This window comes from Colias croceus, chromosome 24 (assembly GCF_905220415.1).
Source record: "Colias croceus chromosome 24, ilColCroc2.1".
NCBI lineage: Eukaryota > Metazoa > Arthropoda > Insecta > Lepidoptera > Pieridae > Colias > Colias croceus.
Genome location: NC_059560.1, coordinates 6,458,808 through 6,480,599, shown reverse-complemented (window position 1 = coordinate 6,480,599; position 21,792 = coordinate 6,458,808). Strand labels below are relative to the sequence as shown.

The 21,792-nt window shown below is 34.8% G+C and overlaps 1 protein-coding gene and 1 long non-coding RNA gene across 2 annotated transcripts in view; one reads left to right on the top strand and one right to left on the bottom strand.

Moving 5' to 3' along the window:
- LOC123702685 (dedicator of cytokinesis protein 1) overlaps positions 1-21,792 on the bottom strand; it is a 55,615-nt gene that overhangs the window by 16,977 nt on the left and 16,846 nt on the right. The window contains exons 3-23 of the mRNA XM_045650463.1: positions 20,047-20,149; positions 19,341-19,486; positions 18,685-18,808; positions 18,102-18,326; positions 17,277-17,368; positions 16,672-16,809; positions 16,115-16,238; positions 15,438-15,647; positions 15,076-15,174; positions 14,536-14,712; positions 12,385-12,577; positions 10,950-11,098; positions 10,346-10,509; positions 10,006-10,201; positions 9,492-9,622; positions 8,045-8,219; positions 3,546-3,650; positions 2,649-2,831; positions 2,036-2,256; positions 1,185-1,423; positions 46-192 (exon numbers count right to left, since the gene is read on the bottom strand). Of these exons, the coding sequence (XP_045506419.1) occupies positions 46-192; positions 1,185-1,423; positions 2,036-2,256; positions 2,649-2,831; positions 3,546-3,650; positions 8,045-8,219; positions 9,492-9,622; positions 10,006-10,201; positions 10,346-10,509; positions 10,950-11,098; positions 12,385-12,577; positions 14,536-14,712; positions 15,076-15,174; positions 15,438-15,647; positions 16,115-16,238; positions 16,672-16,809; positions 17,277-17,368; positions 18,102-18,326; positions 18,685-18,808; positions 19,341-19,486; positions 20,047-20,149 (3,341 nt within the window). The remainder of the gene's footprint in view (positions 1-45; positions 193-1,184; positions 1,424-2,035; positions 2,257-2,648; positions 2,832-3,545; positions 3,651-8,044; positions 8,220-9,491; positions 9,623-10,005; positions 10,202-10,345; positions 10,510-10,949; positions 11,099-12,384; positions 12,578-14,535; positions 14,713-15,075; positions 15,175-15,437; positions 15,648-16,114; positions 16,239-16,671; positions 16,810-17,276; positions 17,369-18,101; positions 18,327-18,684; positions 18,809-19,340; positions 19,487-20,046; positions 20,150-21,792) is intronic.
- LOC123702686 lies at positions 12,856-13,617 on the top strand. Its single transcript, XR_006752902.1, has 2 exons — positions 12,856-13,036; positions 13,209-13,617. It is a non-coding gene; the product is annotated as an uncharacterized LOC123702686 (long non-coding RNA).

The window sequence follows — 21,792 nt, the reverse complement described above, 5'->3', positions numbered from 1 at the left end:
AACACACAGAGATACTTATCAATTATTTGCAATATTTAAACTTACCGTAAGTCTCTTGAGTATGATTGAATTCCGTCTGCATCATGTCAAAGAAGAGCGGAATAATGATATTTCGTACTTCATCGTCGTTGAGAAAACTAACTTCTAAGAATGTGCCAACTAGTTGTGGAATGAAATATCGCTTATGGTCACCTGAAAACAAACAAAAAAACAATCAATAAAACAATGTATAAGGTTTAAACTTTCATTATTAAAATAATTTAAAAATTTCTAAGTATGTATTTGAAAATGAAAGAAAAGACCGCGTTCGAATCTCGAAAATTAATATATTTTTTTCAATTATTTTAAATTTATAAAGTTATAACGTGTTAAGTGTCCTGTAATTAAAAAACATTCTCACCAAGGCTATGCCACATTTCCGCTGCAAGCGTAGCCGCACTTCTTATATCACCATAGAGCATCAGAGCTCTATATTTTCTCTCTATAAGTAAACTCTACTGCTCTATCAACTTAAAATAAAATTCACTTACCAAGGCTATGCCACATTTCCGCTGCAAGCGTAGCGGCACTTCTCCTTATATCACGATAGAGCATCAGAGGGGTTAGACAAGTGGCTTTCGTTTAGCGTAACGTTTGATAGAATAGATTATGAATGTATGAGATTGACATAAGCTGTAGATGAATGTATCGACAGCTTACGTCAATCTCATACATTCATAATCTATTCTATCAAACGTTACGCTAATAGAAAGCCACTTGTCTAGGGGGGCAGAGCTCTATATTTTCTCTCTACTAGAAAACTCTACTCCTCTATCAAGTTGAAAAGAAACTTGATACTCACCAAGGCCACATCTACGCTGCTAGTTTAGCGGCACTTCTTCTAGCATAGAGGCGATGACGACGCTACCAGACCGACCGTATTGAACCAGTCTGATAGAGTTGAGTTGATACGACTCTATCAAGTTGGAAATAAATTACTTACCAAGGCTATGCCACATTTCCGCTGCTAGTGTAGCAGCACTTCTCCTTATATCACCATAGAGCATCAATGCTCTATGTTTCCTCGCCGCTGGCAGACTCTCCAATTGTAGAGGCGAAGACGAAGCTACCAGACCGACTGTATTGAACCAGTCTGATAGAGTTGAGTTGATACGACTCTATCAAGTTGGAAATAAATTACTTACCAAGGCTATGCCACATTTCCGCTGCTAATGTAGCGGCACTTCTCCTTATATCACCATAGAGCATTAATGCTCTATGTTTCCTCGCCGCTGGTAGACTCTCCAATTGTAGAGGCGATGACGACGCTACCAGACCGACCGTATTGAACCAGTCTGATAGAGTCGAGTGTATGCTGCTCATACTGTCTGTGTCGGTTGGTTCTAGAGCTGAAAGATTGTCGCGCAGCATTCTTGCTAATAGGCTGTTGGATAAGGTATATATATGATTATCAGGTCTGGTGAATGATCGTTACCACTTCAGAAATATTTAAATACTTCTGAAGGGGTAATTTGTAAAGTTATAAAGCGAGTCTTTTTGAAGTTATTCTTTTTTTGACGCGATGGAGAAAAATGATGAGAGTGATCGTGAGAGAGTGAGTCGATGCGCGCGCACACCGACATCTAAATTGAACAGCATGAAGTTAGTTCTAGGTGGTATGTAACTATGTTCAAGTTGTATATTCTAGTATTTTTTTCCATACGCCAAAGAAGTACTTCTAACGCGTGTACATAAGTACACACACTCTTTTTGTTTCAGCTGGTATAAGCTATATTATACCCATTGAGTAAGATTTTTTTGTTTTATTTCTGGGTTGAACTGTCTACCACTCTTTCGTAAAAAAAATACTAATATACTATATTAAGTATATACGACCACTTCTCAATTAACAATTAAAGATGACGCAATTACTGAAATAAACGTTACTTTCTGTTACATCTTGACAATAAGTAAGCTTACTTTTGTCCAAGTTACCACATTCATTAACACTAAACCTTACAAAGCATTCGGCCGCCTATCACACCAGCTAACTCACCGCAGCGCGTGCATCATCACATAGTGCTGCAGGTGCAGCATGTCCGCCCAGTGCGGTCTGAACACCGGCCGCGTGAGCAGTGACGTCATCAGTGCCAACGCGTCTACCACCAGACTCTCCGAACGGCCAGAACTCTCCGCCTCTACTGACTTCATCACCATGGTGTATTGCTCTTCGGACATTTGGCGCACCATGTCGAGGAGTACGCAGATTAGTTTCCGCTGAAGTATTTAAAAAAAAATTAAGTTTACATCCCGTAAGATATACATAACATGTGATCAATTAAAATTTACTTTTTGCTAGCGATATTGCATCGCATTAAATATTAACGTTTATAAATTTAGCTACAAAACTGTGGTTTAATAAAAATTTTTGTTACAACCTTTTTTTTTCGTTTATCATGGCAATAAGACTAAACTATTTGCCAGTGTCAAGTTGTTACAACCTCCAAGTTTAAATGTCGTGATTTTTTTTCCAGTTATTTAGTCACTTTCCATTTCTATATACTGGTAACAAGTTATTTTTATCTATGCTATTATATTACCAAAACAAACGAATAATAATCATCATCAAAATAACAAACGAAATCCCTAAACATGTTTATAAGGCTCACCAATAAAGGATCATCATTCGCTATCCCATCCTCCCTCCTCTCCGGCATCATAGTGACTGCTATCTTCAGTACTGTCGGTAGAAGAGATCTCGCTAACATTCCTCGATCAGCCTCCACAGGCCCGACGTCATCTCGACCCAGTAGTGTTACAACTTCGCCTAACGTCTCCACACATAACTCGACCTAGATAAAATTTATTTGCTTAGAAAATGTTCAAAGAAAGGTGGTATAAAGATATGAAGAGCAAAACTAACCTTCACTTCCACCCGATTTTAGCTGCATAAAATCATATCATTTTTTATTAATTCTGACTTCTGAGTATGTAATCTATTTCTAAGTTAATGAATGCAAAGAGAAGACTTATTCCATCAGTTTTATAATTAAAAGCTAACATTACAAATAAGAACTTCAAATTTTATGACTTAAAAATGCCCACAATCTACTATCCTCGTTCTCGGGTACAGCAAGCAGTGTACATTATAAAATTACCTATCCAGTTACCTAAATATTCAAACTTATATGTGTCTATGCTTATTAATCTATCTAGTCACCTAATTTCCCACCTTACTTCCTCTAGTCGTGTAGCGTCACCTAATAAACTTATTTTACGCTTAGGGTCGCCGGTTCGCCGCTCTTTTGGTGTGAGTTGACCCTTATTCTTAATATGCTTATTTCTACTCCACTTTCCGTAGTGTCAGCAAATAAAGCAAAATTAATAACCTACTCACTTATCATCTTAATTTGCCTACATAAGTCTACCGATCCACGAGTTGTCTATCCGAGTAGGGTCAGCAAACCGAGTGTTCTTAATATCCTACTTTTTTATTCACCTAAATTTGCCTACCTTTCCAATCCTTGTCAATACTTGTCCATTTACCCCAAACAAGATATACGTACAAACTGCTGCTGCTGCGTGTGGTCGACGAGCCGCGCGGTGTCGGCGCCGAGCAGCCGCGCCGCCTTGCTGAACGAGCGCGACTTTATCGCCGCCTCGCGCTCCCACTGCACACCGGTTACGCTCACCGACCATTGTGCGACACTGATCATTTTTTGGGACTAATACGCGGTTTGACAGACTAATAAATTAAAAAACGGAACGAAAACGTAAAATAAGTTATCTCTATTTTCTGCTATGACGCCGATTTGCTTAACTCTATCCTCTTTTACGTTGGATACGGTCGAAAGCAAAGATAATGTTCGTAATTTCTATTCTTGGATTTGGATTTTTTGTATTATTTACAACAAAAGTAAATTCTAATATTCTAAATTCTAGAATATTCGAAATATTAGTGTGTCCAAAATTCAAAAAGGTCGAAAGCACGCATATAATATTGACAATGTTCGGAACCTGCAGGTATTTTTGTATTCTTTGCAAGGGTCTTATACATTTGTAAAAATATAAATTAAAACAGAAATATGAACAATTTACTTCGATAATAATTCAAACAAAATCGAAAGGAGATTAAAACATTTAAATGAAGAGATGACTATTTTTGTAAAAACAATCGCGATTAATTTAAAAGGACAGGGCGAAAGAATGATCAGTGTCGCTATGTTATTTGTTAGACATTTAAATGATCACATAATTAACATCTATTTAATACATTTATTGGTTTCCTAAGGAATATTGACATTGAACAATGTGATCACCTAAATTAGCGTCAGGTCGGTTGTTCGTTATAAGCGTACACCAAAATTGTGACGAATCATTGTGAATTAATGTTTATATGCCGATCATAGTTGCATCTATGTAGTTTGCCCAAAGTCAGAATTGACCAGCTGGCTAACAGTTTAAAGCAGATCAAAATACAGACTGACCTCATCTGAACCTTACAAGGAGATATTTTAGAATTTTCTGTCTTCTTTCCTTCATTAATTCACAATAATTGATCACAAATCTCACACAGGAGACGTTTATAATGTACCAAGTACATTATATTAAACGTGTCCTGCAATGAGCATGCGACATCTTCAGTTTGCACACAATTCAGCAAGCTACATCGAAAGCTCGCTTGTTATTATTTATTAATATCAAAATTAAAGAAAACTCGTTCTCTGTTAAATCAAAAACATCGTCTGTTTTATTCTTAAAAAATATAGTAAATATATAAATACATAGTGTCTGTGTTGTACATAACGTGGTAATGTAAGACAATGAATCTTGTGTATAAAATTGTCACAATAAATGTTCATGTATATAGGTAGGTATATAAAGGAATGGACAAAACATGTAAACAGTTAGTACAAACACTCACACAAAACAGGACAAATAACACACACACATATTATTGGTTACAATAAGATTTTTAACCATTATCGTTAAGTTCTTAAAGATTGATTGAACTAATAGGAAATCATCTCTATGATATGGACTCTTACCATCACCTGTAGTTTATGGATGAAAACCAAGTATTCCTTGCAAGAAGGTGAGTCTTTGATACCTTATTTTTAAACAGAAAATAAGGATGGGATCGTTCTTTCTCCATCTTTAGTTTTGAAACGGAATTTTCGAATGAATTATGCAGAAAGGCATTATTCACAATAGTTAATGACAAAAGCTGAATTGCCTTTGTTTCGATTGACTCCTCCCATGTCAAATGATATTATTCCCCACATTTACAAAGCCAATGAAACAATGAATTGAAATACCCCGATAATGAGTTTGAATTTGATTAACGATTATTATTTTTAACATTTTAATAAATATATAAGAATCATAATGATAAATGAAACCTTATTGTAAGCAATAACATAACACACGTGATTTACCATGCGTGCACACACACATACAAACCGGTGAAAGTTAGAGTGAGATAAATAACCCTACATATTATCGTATGACTTATTAATACATTTTGATTATATGATATCAACTGTGAAAGATTTAGATTTGTGTGCATACCTCACGATGCGGGTGCGATAAGTCGTATCGTATGGTATAAATGGACTTGCAAATTTCCTTTCGAATACTAGTTATACATATTTGAAAGGTATGGAATACTACTTTTGAGAATTAAGTGTTAGTTAACAACCATGCAATACGAACAACACAATAAGCAAAAATACCAACCTTGTGTCCTGATGAACCCCTTATTTTTGGCTCCTTATTAAATCAATTAAAGTACCCATATCTTTGACATGTATGTAACTAACCCCGATTTGTTGAGACCCTGATAGAAAAGCAAAGCAACAATTATTGATGCTTATAAACCTCTACCAAATACAATAAAATCGCTAGCACACACTAGGTACACGTATACAATATTTAAATATGCCATAAGTCTGTATAAAGATTAACAAGTCTGTAAAAAGTTTATTGCCTATTCAGAAAGTCATTTCTACCACCTATAAATCGAAATTTCCTGAAAAAGAACCTTATCTATCAGGGTCTAGTAATCCTCCTAATCTATCCCTTTTATTTTTTCCTTACACATATTAAAATTAAACATAAAGACAAAAACAGTGAACAACAGGCGTCATGCGTAGCGTGCGCTTACCTTAACGTCCTCGTCACCGACATATACCTGCCAGCCGACTCTCGATCTTAATGTATCGGGATTAGGACGAAATTCCAACTGTTTTATTTAAATATGAAACAAGTTCAAAACTTTTTCGTAATTAAGTAAACTATAAGTGATCTGGTGAGTATTTTTGTTTGATTATCAAATACATATTATAAGATTGTATGAATGGATTTGAAACACGATTTATTCATAGTGTCAAAGATTAAGAATTGTTCATTAGAACACGTTAAAAATAGTAAATTTCTAATGGGATTGAAGAATTAATTTAACATCAAACCTCCAGCAGAGTCATATCAAAAACAAAACAAATGCTGACAAAAAATTAAGGACAAATTATATAAAAATTTCCTTTAAAAAAAGTGTAATTTCGTCCTAACCCCGACACAACCTGTAGCCATAGTGCCAAGTGCATACATACCATCACATGTGATGTTTAACACGGACGTACACAATACATTCGTTGTATATAATATATATCTAAACGTGCGTTTCGATTTAGAATCAAATATTTTTACAAAAAGAAAAAAAAATAGATTTTGCCGAGCACACGTGTCAGGAGTAAAATTATTTGGCAAGATTCAAAGATATCAAAATCGTCACCTTACTCCATGACGTGACGGTATTTCCATGACGCGACCGTTAAAGAGGTTCCACTTCATAAAAAAAACTTAAATCTATTAAAGAATTGTTTTTATTATGAATACTGCACTATTTAAAAATGTTCTAGTTCAAAACGCACATACACTACCAACTAGGTGTAAACACATATAATAGGAAAAATACAATTGTTTTGTAAATAAAAAATTGACTGTATTTTTTATTGGTTTTACAAAACAATTGTTTTTATACAAGTATACCTTAATATTTTTTATTTAGTATTTTCTAGTGTTTGATTTTACGCGAGTATTATACATTTAGAAATTAAAGACTTTTTAGCAGATTTTTATTTTTCACGGTGAGACTCGTGGCGTGACCACGCTCGCTGTAAAGTGTTCGAAACGTCGGGAAAATAATATAATGAATAAATCGCGTTAAAAATCCGTTAAAAAGTCTTTAATTTCTAAATTTTTTATGTAATCAAACATAATAATATGTTCGATTTAAATTATCCACATGAAATAAGTGTTAGATTATGTCGTGTTAAGTGTGAATATTAATTTAGAAGAAATAAAAACAATGAATCATACCCATGGTATTATTTTATCCCATTTTAATATGAATCCCACATTGATTTGTAAAGATCAACTTTGTTATATTTATGATTTGAAATCCTTTTGTTATTTATGATCGAATCAAACCATGTTATGTCATTTTAGTTTTGAACTATGAATGTGAAAATTATTGTCAAAATACAATTTTATAAGTAACTGTTTGTGTGTTTGTTCAATGTGTAGTGTTTTATGTGTGTATTTTACTATTATAATCAATTTAAACTGCGATCGATTTGTATCTTAATTTCCTTTTTCTGTATCGAATATGTTGATACAGCCTTTCGTATAGTACCTTATATACCCAAAAAGTATACTTATTGCATCATTTTATACAAATTTGAATAAAAATAATAAAAAAAAAAAAAAACATTTAATTGCAGTTCAAATCCAAAAAAACATTGAACACTCAATAATAACTCTTATTCCCAACGAACAAGATTCAAAATCGATTTTTTCTAAAGATTACTTATTGCATAAAGTTTATACCAACTTGAATAAAAATAATAAAAAAAACATCAAATCGCAGTTCAAATAAAATGTCCATAATGGAACACTGGATAATAACTCATATCCCCTATACGAATAAGATTCAAAATCCAAATTTTCCCTCAACAATTTTTATTAACTCTTATATCTATAGACATAAGGTTCACAATCTCACCTCAGCGGGTGCCCTCAGCAGCGCCCGCAGCGTACTGGCCAAGTGCGGCAGCAGCACGGCTCTAGCGCCAGCACTGGCTCCCAGCGGCCCGCGCACTAGCTCCAGTAGCGCGTGCAGTCGCTGGTTGGACAGACGGCCTAGCGGTAGCGCTTCCAGTGCCCATACTGTGAATTCGCTGCAAATTATTGGGTCCGATATTAGCTCGTGATAAAATTGCGTTTTGTTACACGAAATTTTATGAAATACTAGCTGCTCCGCGCGGTTTCACCCCCGTGGCTCCACCCCCGTTGGTCGTAGCGTGATGATATATAGCCTATAACCTTCCTCGATAAATGGGCTATCTAACACCGAAAGAATTTTTCAAATCAGACCAGTAATTCCCGAGATTAGCGCGTTCAAACAAACAAACAAACAAACTCTTCAGCTTTATAATATTAGTATAGATATGTGAGAGAATTATGGCTCTAGCGCCAGCACTAGCTCCCAGCGGGCCTCGCACTAGCTCCAGTAGCGCGTGCAGTCTCTGGTTGGACAGACGGCCTAGCGGTAGCGCTTCTAGTGCCCATACTGTGAATTCGCTGCGAATTGTTGGGTCCGATATTAGCTCGTGACATTTCTTTTTGTTACACGCAATTTTATGAAATATATGTGAGAGAATTATGGCTCTAGCGCCAGCACTAGCTCCCAGCGGGCCACGCACTAGCTCCAGTAGCGCGTGCAGTCTCTGGTTGGACAGACGGCCTAGCGGTAGCGCTTCTAGTGCCCATACTGTGAATTCGCTGCAATTTGCGAATTTTTATATTAATAACACTTATTTTGGTGAAAGATAACACGACATTGGATATCTCAGTCACTTGCTGTCTGTCTGTATCCTTATAGGCCATCCACACGACCACGAACGAAAAGTGATGTACTTATTTCCTTCTCGCTTCTCTGTATAGCGCCGTCCCTATGTGTTTCTTTGTTTGTCACGTTGTTCGGCAGACGTGTGGATGGCCTATAAGATCTTATCTCAACGCATTGTGGTCACCAGAGCCACATCGCGAAATTCATGTTGTGGTAACGAAGAAATGCCAAGACGCGTGTTGAACATAAGCAATCATAAAATTAACTAATCCACCACCATAAACATATTTTCATGGTTTTCTAAAATTGTTCGTGGACCCTTAAAATGTACGAAAACCTTGATATAATATGATAGAAACGACAGAAAAAAAATGAGAACAAAATCCATTTTTTTTAATTTTTGATACATTAGACACAAATACATTTTTTTATTGTTTTCTTCCTGCTTATAGTGATCTTTTTGCTTTTACCCTGGTTGCCTGGAAGAGATCACTTATAAGTGATAAGGCCGCCAAATAAGCTGTTCTCTTCCTTTTTTGTAAGTAATTGTAAGGTATTCTCTATGTATAACTGTATCAAGTTTAAAATAAATAAATATTACCTAAGCTTAGTATCTGGATAGATCTTGATCATGTGCGGTATGGCGTGCGGCAGGTACTTTAGTGCAGAGCCCTGGCAGGTTAGCGCGTGGTCACCGCAACGCATTAGCCATACTAGGGCTTCTAGAAGACTCTGGAATATTAATTTATATGCTATTAATTATAAAGAAAAGACAATTTGTTTTAGCTAGAGAATATATAGAAGGATAATAACGGTTTCTAGTGTTATTATCATTCATTTTTTATAGAATTTAAATATACACGGAGTGGCAACGCATCAACTATAAAAAGGGCTTCTAAAAGGGTCTAGAATGGGAGATTTCCTGTTTAGTTTTGTTGGGAGTAAAATTTCAAAGTCACTGCATGGCAATTACCGTCACGTCATGGTGTAAGGCGACGATTTTGGTATCTTTGAATCTTGCCAAAGAAGTTTCACTTCTGACACGTGTGCTCAGTACGTATGTTCTTTATTATAAAAAAATACACATATATAAGTATTATTTTAGTAAAAAATACCTCCAACTGTGGACAATAAGTAGCGGAATGCTCCATCCGGCCGGCACTCGAACCCAACGCAGCTCTCAACTGTCTCGACCGCACCAACACACGCACCAGACTTTCCAGACATTTCATACACTGCAGCAATCTCTTCGAGGCAAGTTCCCCGTTTTCCGCCGAACGGATCGCCCACACCATTATGGATATGAGTTTCCTGAAAATTTTAAACAGGATATTAACAATAAAAAAATAGAATTTAAATAATATTTATTGTAGTTTTTATTGATAAATTGTCATTGATTTATTAACAACGAAATCCTATAAATTACCTATTGAATATATTTATTTCAATACTCACTCATACGCAAGCGCGTCACAGAAGCTCTGCTCAATATACACATGCAAAACCGGCTGAAAGTGTTGGTATTTGTGATCTGCTACTAACGAAATGACCACGAGGAGACAATCCAACACTAGTACTGCGTAACTTTGTTCTGTGTAGTCTGTGCAATCTTCTTCCACCTGTGAAATGACATAATATTATATGTGTGTCAAATATCATTTGAAAAAATTTACCTAGAAATTATTTTTCAATTTTATTTTTTTATTGAATTAATACCAATATTGTCAAAAATGGCGCTGAATAGATCCTATTCGTAATAACTCAGCCCCCGGAATCACAGACACAATAGAAAATCTATTGTGTCGTGGTCAGATAGGGCCGCTGCAGCTGGGGGCTCAATGGGTTAATTGGATCGTATAGTATAACCGTTTTTGTTCAGTTTCAGTTTAACATAACACCTTAATTTCTAAGAATGTGGCATTTTAGGATACGTTAAAATTATTTTTACTTTTCAATTATTTTCTCTATAAAAGTAATGTGACAAATAACGTGTGTTTATAAAAACTTGAACCGAAAAATCTATCATACGAGCAAATAATTCAAAATGTTCACAATTTACCTGAGTAAGTATAGAAAACAATGCATCCAATATATCTTGCAAGAATTTAACCAATTCATCGTTTGGCACACGAAGCAATCTAGTGAGGGCCGCTCGAAGCGTGCCCTCTGCGTGGTGTGTACTCCACTTTAGTACTCCCAGTATTTCCTCTGAAATCAAATAAAGGACAATGAGTAATGGTGGGCCCACCTCTCAATAGAAGTGAGAAACTCATGAATGAATTGGTATTTTTATACCGAATAAAACTTAGTATTACATCAAAGGTTAAAAGTCAGTACTTTCGGAGTTATACTGTCATAAAAGTGATCCCAATCCCTGCAATTAATTATCGTAGTTTACTTCAATATATTACCGAATAGTGTTAGAACCGTATTACATGTAAATTATTAATTACCGTAATAATTATATTATAATTTACCGTATTAATTGATCGAAACCAAGTTGGAAGAAACGCGATAACACAATATTATTGTACTGCTTGACCGGACGGCGAACTGTAGGTACTTGCGCTCATATAATATCTTTGATTTGGTACCTAGGAGTTGGGAGATATCAACCATTCGGCCCCCGCGGCTTTTTTAAACGATGTAATTGTTATCGATGTACAGGACGACGAATAAATCTTATTTAAAGTGAAATACGTGTATTATTACCATTGTACCTTTAAAAATCCATAAATAATAAGTTAGATTAAAATACTTTAAGACGCCGAAAGTACTAACATTTGACCATAGTTGTAATAATAAATAATGTTTCGCTTAAAAAGCCCTATGCAATGGTATATCACATGTTACTATTGCGGGGTGGGCCCAGACTCCATACATTTGTTTCCCATTGTCCTTTAAAGTGTAAATATTTACTCTAATAAATAAGGAACTATGCCGCATAACATCACTACATAGTATTAAAAAAAGTCGCTTTCTCTGTCTCTATGTCCCTATGTATGCTTAAATCTTTAAAACTACGTAACGGATTTTGATGCGGATTTAATAGATAGAGTGATTCAAGAGGAAGGTTTTAGTATATAATTTATTATGTTTAAGACAAAGCGGGCGAAGCCGCGGGCGGAAAGCTAGTATTATATAGAAAGTAACTATAAAATAAGATCAAATTTTTATTCATTCATGTAAACTTTTACAAGTGTTTTGAGTAGTCATTTATTCTAATATAGCCTTAATTTTGCAGGTTATTTCTACTGAGAAAAATCGGCAAGAAACTTCATAGTTGCAGGAGTAACATTTTCATGAATCGAAAAGAACAAATACATAGTTCCTTCCTGCTTTTTCTCTGTTTTTCGAACCGAATTATTTGTATTTGTACAACGATTCATAACGCGCAGTAAGCTGACTGATAAGTCACCGTACATAGTTTTAATAAACGCTACAATTTTTATTGTTTTTCTTTGTTAGTTTTCCTCCTATATATCCACACTTACCTCGTTGAGTAAGTTTAGTGGAACACAACTTAGTGCCCACCACGAGTGTGTCCCTGTGCACCAAGGACAGCGGCCCTCTTGTCAGCCCTCTGTCGGCCCCGGCCGGCAACTCGTCCCTACGAGATGGCAGCCCTAAACACGCGGCCGCTGCTTCGGTTTCGACTTCACTCGTTTGTGAACGCTTGTGGTCGATCTGTAAGGAGATGTAACATAATATAATAAATCACTCTGTGGGGAAAGAACAGATAGAACTTATAACTGTACCAAGAACAACTATGTAAAAAAATAACTAGAAACAACCCGACGTCAATGTAATATCAATTAATAAGTACGCACGACGTCGACGCAATATCAATTGATATAATATAATTACTTCTATTGCTATTCCTAGAACAACTGTTAGTAACTAGTTATTTAAAAATTCGTAGGAATTGTACATTTTTAAATACACCTCGGCTTCAATGTATTAGAGTTTGGCTAACGAAAGATGAGACTGGGTTTTTATTTCGAAAATTTATATGGCAACACTTATAATTACGTAATTGTCATTAAAACCTGAGTTGTTGATGTGTCAAAGTGAAAATGATTTCCGCGATTTTAGTGATTTCTAATTGAAAACGAGACGAAAACATTGAAATGCGACTTAAAAAAGGTTCTTTTTATTATGATTAGTAAATTTGAAAAGAAACAAGTTGAAAGAGATGTAGTTTTCAAAGAAAAATAAGAGTGTTTACGTGAAATATCTCAATGCATTGTTAAGTGTGACTTTGATATTTTGATACTATTCATTTTGATTGCATTGTTTAATATTTATTATTTTGCAGGTAACATGGATGATACCAATAGTCCAGTTATAATCTATTCAAGCAACAATAAAAAAAATTGAATGATCTGTTTCGTTCAAAATGTTTAAAGACACAAAATCAGTATCTTGACGAGATTTCTTCTATGACCGGACCATGTTATTCGTGTTGAAGATAGTATAAAAAACGAAATGTAATAACTGCAGAAATGGAAGGGTTCATAATAAGAGTCAGAGATAGTGATAGTGATTCTTACTATTCACTCGCGGTTGAATTTTTACATTTGATATGATTATATTGATTAAACAAACTTTAATTGTATTTTTATTGTGTTTTTTCTTGCTTTCATTCGGTGTTCTTTTTTGTCTATCTGTATCACTTAACTGTTCTAAGTATATTACATATAACAATATTATAAAGATGAAGAGTTTGTTGTTTTTTTTTTGTTCGTAAGAGAAAATAATAAATAAAAGTATTAAAACTATATTTCCAACTATAACCTAAGTTGCCATATGTTGATTTTTTGAATTTGCCGCCTTTTTCCAGTCTCATCTTTCGATAGCCAGACTATATTAATTCAATAAAATATAACAGTCACCCGACGTCGACTTTATGTTTATTCAATAACAATATGATTACGTGCGAACTGTTACTGTCGGCAATCCTTATCTCCTGCAGCCGCTATGGGCCGCGGGTGTGCAATATTGGCGCTTTTTCCGTCAAACCTACTATTATAAAATAGTAGTCACATAAATTAAGAATTTAAGCAATAATATACCTTATATACAGCCAGCTGGTGGTTAGTATCGGGTGTAGTGGTGCCCTCCCGTTGCATGAGACGTAAGAACACTAGCGCAAAGTGTCTTTCACTTCTATCTTTGTAATTTAAACAAGTTTTATTGCTTCAAGCAAAACTATACCTTATATACAGCCAGCTGGTGGTTAGTACCAAGTGTAGAAGTGCCTTCCCGTTGCATGAGCCGTAAGTACACTAGCGCAAAGTGTCTTTCACTTCTATCTTTGTAATGTAAACTAAGTTTTATTGCTTCAAGCAAAACTATACCTTATATACAGCCAGCTGGTGGTTAGTATCGGGTGTAGTGGTGCCCTCTCGTTGCATAAGACGTAAGTACACTAGCGCAAAGTGTCTTTTACTTCGATTTTTGTAATTTAAACTAAGTTTTATTGCTTCAAACAAAACTATACCTTATATACAGCCAGCTGGTGGTTAGTATCGGGTGTAGTGGTGCCCTCTCGTTGCATAAGACGTAAGTACACTAGCGCAAAGTGTCTTTTACTTCTATTTTTGTAATTTAAACAAGTTTTATTGCTTCAAGCAAAACTATACCTTATATACAGCCAGCTGGTGGTTAGTGTCCGGTGTAGTGGTTCCCTCCCGTTGCATGAGCCGTAAGTACGCTAAAGCAAAGTGTCTCTCACTTCTATCTTTAGCTTCGTTTGAACTGCGATGGCGGCATAGGAATACTATGTGTGCTTCTTTGAACTCCTCGATGTTTAGACACACCTGGAAAAAATAATATAATTCTTGTTTATGTCAAAATAACAGACTCTTTCTTAATATCAATTATTTATTATTATCACTACATTGTATAACAGTCGCTTCCCGCTGCATTACATGTTTTAAATTACGCAAAGGATTTTGAGGCAGATTTTTTTAATAAACAGAGTGATTATCGAGGAAGGTATTTATCATGTAATATATTAAGTTTTGGATAAAGTGGTCGCAAAAGCTAGACAAATCAATATATTAAATAAAAGTATGTGTGAATTAGTTGGTGTAGTCTAAAACATTCAGTAGTTTTAAATTATTGTCAATTAATTATATTATTTTCTAAATTATTGTCAATTAATTATATTATTTTCTTACCTTAAACACCTCTTGCCATCTCGGTCTGTCATCGTGATAATAAACAATTGACGTATATTCATTTACTAGTGGCACTCCTGCTCCTATTGAAATAACTCCCTGAAAAAAAGACAAACATTTAAAAATATAATATGATCAAATGTCGCGTCATTATAAACAACGTTCCAACTTTTAGTTGATAAATACATAAAACTGAAACTATTACATGACCCATCTTGTGCGATCGACCTAATATGGTCGCAATACTAATGTATTGCTGCACTCACTGTACTTTACATAGTTTTTATTTCCATCCCGTACCTAACCTATTTTCGACAATCGACCAATTTACTGACCAAAATAAACAAAATTATCATACAAACCGGTATTATCTGACCATTTTTATCCACAACCCTGGCGACGAGCTCTATATTCCTCTCGGAGGACTTCCCCCCACCCCTAGAGAACGTCCCACTAACGAGCGTCACGTACAGATCGTTCCGCGCGTCCCCGGGGAGGATTACTTCGGGGAAACCCATTTTACGCGCGAACGCACTGTTGCCGACCACTATGTGCGGGTTTTCTTGGCGTATCTGAAAGGTAATCGTGAAATATGTTTATATTATGTATACGATATGGCCAAGACTCACTTTGGGTCCCTGCGCCACATTAGTAAGTAGTAAGTAAGTAAGTATACGATATGGTATTATTTCTGAATTGATAGTTTAGTTCGGCTAGTTTGAGCGCTAATGTAGTATAAATTCTCAACAATATAATTATTTATTTAAATAGCTATGAAAAAAATCTATCACATTTCTAATGTTCAAAGAAAACTTATATTTATAATAATATTGAATATGTTGAAATTTTCGCAATTATAACACTATTTATTGTAATCTGAATTAAATAACCAACGTTTGCAAAATAACGAAGTTTCGCAAGCATGATTAAAAAAATTAGATATATTCAAAATGTAGAAGTAGGTAATACTGTAACAATTCATAGATAACGTGCCAAAAAATGAACCTTATGTCCATACAAACAATGTTTATTTTCCTACCTGTTTCAAATCGCCTTCAAACATCTGCAAATACACCCACAGTCCCTGCGTATGCTTCTGATCCTTTAGATCTCTGTTCGATATCACTTTCTTTAGTAGAGAATCCATGTTGTCTTTGTCACACCTGAAAGGGTAACTTTTTGTTCGTTATTAGAAAATACTGTGGAAGAAATTAAAGAAAATAAATTTATTGCAAAAAACACAGCCAACAACATTACAAAATTTATCTTAAGATTAGCAAACGGATACAGCCTCAGCAAATTGTGTTGTATTTATAATCTCAAATGAATAATTTATCATGTTTAGGTAAAGAATAATTAAAACTATTTTCAACACATAAATAAACTTATAGCAACCGTGATATTTATCGTGAAAATGTTAAATTAAAGTGTGGTGATATTAGTGGGACTATACTGAAAATCAGCAACCGGCATTCGCACAAAATTTTATTTTACACATAAAATATATCATCGACTTTTTTTTCATTGAATAATCGTGCATGTATTAAAATTAGTAGTACTATTTTTTTTCTTTTTCTACATAATATACACACTCACGCATAAAACGGCAGCTGTATCTCCTTATCAGCGTGCTGATTGGCCAGATGCAGTGTGACGTCAGCGAGCGCAACCCCGAAGGGCCTCCGTAATGTCGCCGCACTTGTCGTTTGTACCACACCTGTTATTGTGCTGCGTCTGGAAAGAAATATTCAGTGCTCAAAGGATATTAATGAAGTAAAATCATATCTTAATCTTAATACTATTATAAAGGCGAAAGTTTGTAAGTATGGATGTATGGATGTATGGATGTTTGTTACTCTTTCACGTAAAAACTACTGAACCGATTACAATGAAATTTAGCACACATATAGAGGGTAACTTGGATTAACACATAGGATAGGTTTTATCCCGGAAATCCCACGGGAACGGGAACTATGCGGGTTTTCCTTTGAAAACGCGGGCGAAGCCGCGGGCGGAAATCTAGTAGGACATAAATTAAACGCAAAATTGCGAAAAATAACTTGTACACATAATACATGCACAGAAATTCATTATAGTGTGCGTAAAGCTTAAATATTCTTATTTATGACACTATACAGTGTACACTAAACTTTAAGAACTGTGTTTATCACATTTAAAAATAATTCTCTTGGAAAATGTACCTGTGGTCAACGTTTTGCGGTTCCATTGAACCTATCCTCACAACTTGACAGACAAGGAATATTTTCTCCTTCTTGATATCGCTGCCGAGATCCTGAAAACAATAAAAATATACTATTATTAAAAAGGATAGTAACATTAAATACACTACAAAATATAAGAGATGGCGCTGTAAACAATATTATATAGATAGCAATTTCCACGGTGGACATTTGAACACGAAACTCAGATATTCATTCAGTTTTCCATGTATAGTTTTATTAAAGAGTAATAAATAAATAAAATAAATATATATATTTAAAGTAGAATCATATAATTCAAAGTAAACACAAAAGATGGCGGTGTACACAAACCTTCAAATAAAATATGGCCACTTAAAATCTCTTAATATCTTGGTAAAAACAAGAGATGGCGCTGTGAACAGATCCACAACTAAGTTCTGCGGCAGCCATTTTAACAAGACACTCGTTTATTTTATTTCCCGCCAAGTTATGCAACGATAGTGACAATTCAGGAATAAAACTAAACGTAATTCACTGTAAAACAAGAGATGGCGCTGTAAAGAGATCCACAGCTAAATTCTGCGGCGGCCATTTTAACAGGACACTCTCTTATTTTTATATTTATTATTTCCCGAAAAATGCTCTACTACAGAATAATCAGCAACAATTTTTATAATAGCTCACCGTAAAAACAAGATGGCGCTGTAAACAGATGCACAGGTAAGTTCTGCGGCGGCCATTTTAACAAGAAACTCGTTTATTTTATTTCCCGCCAAATCATGCAAATCTTATGATAATTCAGTAATTAATTTTGAAATAGCTCACCGTAAAAACAAGAGACGGCGCTGTAAATAGATCCACGGCTAAGTTCTGCGGCGGCCATTTTAACAGGACACTCTCTGTTATTTTATTTCCCGCGGAATCGTGTAACGCTAGTGATAATTCCGCGACATCGCTCATACGACAGACGAAGTTCTTAACATTTGCTACTACTGTGTATGTTCGCGCTGTTGGCGTTTGGCTTGTTGGCCGGCTTGATGGTGTTGTCTCCTGCAATGTGGACTTTATTATTAGGGGGATAGGGTTCAAAATGAAAGTTTGAACGAAATTTAAATATCATGGTTATTTTTGTTTTGTTTAACGATTTTTATGTTTGTGTAAACATTAGCACAATATAAACTATGCAATAAATGTGCGGGTAGTTCAGTTTTATTGGCAATATTAAAAGAAAAGTATGTGTCGATATCTTGGTTTGTTGAAGAAATATAGACGAACAATGTTAAATTTGCCATAGCATTTTTTCAAACACAAACATTATATTTTCTCCTTGAAATCTACCCGCAAAATTCTTAACTTCATCGTTATTACTATACTATTTCTTATAAAAATATTGAATAAACAAGCATACCATATTCTTGTCAATCCGCGAATTAGCATCGTCATGTAGTGCATTCAACTTGAACGTTGAAGTTGTCAATGGATCCACCAATTGCCCGCTCATAGTCCTTACAGCTAACTCCATACCTAATGTCCTGAAAATGAGAAATATGGTTTTAAAGTTCCATAGATGAACGAAGACCTTTGTACATTAGAACAACATTAGAATCACTCATCAATTTCTTAAACTTGGACTAGTGATATGGCACTGATTACTATAACTAGGTTTTATTAGATTTTTGCATTTCAGCACAGCTTTTACTGTTTTAAATTGCCCATTATTTTGTTTTTACTAGAAAAAATGCTTTGAATATTTTTTTTAACTGTGGAAACTTTTTTCTCGTATCAGTTGATAGGCCATAAAAAGTAGTCTAAAACTTAAACATCTGTGTCGAACAGATGTTTAAAAGTTTTAGATTGAAATAATTTGCTTTCTCAATCAACCCCAAGTCATGTCTTGTTCATACGTTTATTACACTGTGCTCAGCGCATTCTTACCCTTATCTACATTTACCACTAGGTACCTCTTTTCTATTTCCGTTTTCTGTGGTTTTGTTACATCTTCTATATTCTAATTTTACTATGGATTCTTACTTATTTCCCCTGTCTATAGTTTCTACCACTTACCTATTCCCCTTATCAATAGTAAACACAGCAGTTCTAGCGACTCGTCGCAACTGATCTTGCGGCAAAGCGCCTGAAGCGGCCTGAGCCCGTAACTCCAGTAGAGCCCTCATACTGACTTCCATGAACTTGAAGCGTTCATCGTTTTTCTGAAAAACATTGTAAATGTATAAATTAAAGAAAAAATATACAATAGTCATAATATCAAACAAGAAAATGTCGTAGTTGTAATTAAAGTAGGTATTTATTCAGAAAGTAGCAATACGTAATTGTAAGACAAACAGTAAAAGATAATCCTGCTTAATACAAAGTCAATAACATCAAAGTTAATCTTTATGATATAATTATGTGAATAAAAGGTTACCGAAACCTATTCATATTGGTCAGGATACATTTTCCTTAACACATTTTCAAATAAATTATTTGAACTTCTACTTCTTTGAAATCCGTTTATATAAAACTAGCTTTCCACCCGCAGCTTCGCCCGCACAGTCAAAGAAAAACCGGCATAGTTCCCGTTCTCGTGGGATTGCCAGGATAAAACCTATCCTATTCCCCGGGGTAAAAAGTAGCCTATGTCCTTTCTCGGGTATCAAAATATCTCTATACCAAATTTCATGCAAATTGCTTCAGTAGTTAAGGCGTGATTGAGTAACAGACAGACAGACAGAGTTACTTTTGTATTTATAATATTAGTATGGATTCTTACCGTATATAATGCTTTCCAATGTTGGAGCCATTCTCTCAACGTGATCGCAATATCGTGTACTACGCCCCCGCCCCCCGCAGATGCAACCACCGTTTCGCCACATCTAGAAAACATGCACATAAAATAAATAATGTGTTTAATTATTTATCTGTACTAATATTATAAAGCTGATGAAGTTTGTTTGTCTATTTGAACGCGCTAATCTCGGGAACTACTGGTCCGATTTGAAAAATTCTTTCGGTGTTAGATAGCCCATTTATCGAGGAAGGCTATTGGCTATATGTCATCTCGCTGAGACTAACAGGAGTAGAGTAATGCGGGTAAAACTGCGGAGCACAGCTAGTAATTAAGTATTTATTTACTACTTAGTTATTGATAAACTTTCTTCTGAAACGCAGTGAATTTAGAAAACTAATCTTTTTTGAGAAATAAATGTCTTAAACCATAATCGACTTCTATAAAAACAAATAGAACGAATATGCTCTTTTCTAACATTCGTTTTTGAATGCCTCTTTATACAGGACTGAAATATTGGAGTGACATATAATTACTGGAACTAATTATAAAAATGTGAGGAGCTAAAGGTTACGGTTTTTTTCCTATCCTGGAAGAACTCAAAGCCTACAACTTCTAAGCAAATGACAGACTAGTTATTTATTAAGATAACAGATCATCAAATCAGAACTACAACACATATATTTGTAACTGCATTCTTGCAAATAAATGTAATTTGAATTTGAATTTACATCCTCTATCAAAAGCCAATCTTATAGCCTATACAGAACACGATTAAACCAATTCATACCACAATCCACATTCATTACTTCCGACCTTGCCACCGGGCATAGATTAAAAATTAACATTACTTCAATTACAGCGAGGTCCATGATTCATGTTTTATCAATAGTCTGACCTGATGATAAGTGAATGTATGAACTCTCGCAAGTTCATTGTGAACTTTGTCCTGATTTTATTAATGTTTTTTTGGGGATATGATCATGCGGGCTATTATAATGGTTGGTGATTATGTACCCTTTAATTTAAGTAAATATAAAAATAGATGGATAATGGTTATATTATGGAAAAGTAAAGGACAAAGGATGCATTGATGTAGATTCTGTTTATATAACATAGTAATTCATAAATTATTAAAGTCATAATGTGAACCTAAATTTTGTTATAATATGCTTAATCTTCAGCCATTATAAATGCATTATAAACTTGTAAGGTATGTACATCAAAGATACCTTAGGCAAAAAAATACCTATATACTGTGAATTACCAGTTAGGAATTTTATGTGATTTACTATAATTTTTCATCAGATAACAATTTTATATTCCAGTATTATTTGTTTATGTATTTGTACGGCAATATTATTTTTAAGCTATTGCATAGCTTCTATCGCGGGCCTTGAGCGCAGGGACCGAATCCAGAAATTCCGTAACGAAAAAACCTCACGCTCCCCACTCCGACGGGCGGAGGTGTGGCTTGAAGGCATAGCATGCAATAGCTTTACCGCGGCAGTCCCCGAGTGCCACACGTCGTTTTATTTTTTAACTTTAAATAGACTGCAATAGCAATAATATTGTATCCAGAGAAAATACTTATTTCGATACTCTCAATAGAATTATTGAAAAGGTCATACTGCATTCGCTCTCTTGATAAAACCTAGCCTAGATTTTATCAAACTAATCGAATTGCTAATGGCCTGATTGAATAAATCGATTCCACTTTTTATACAAAAT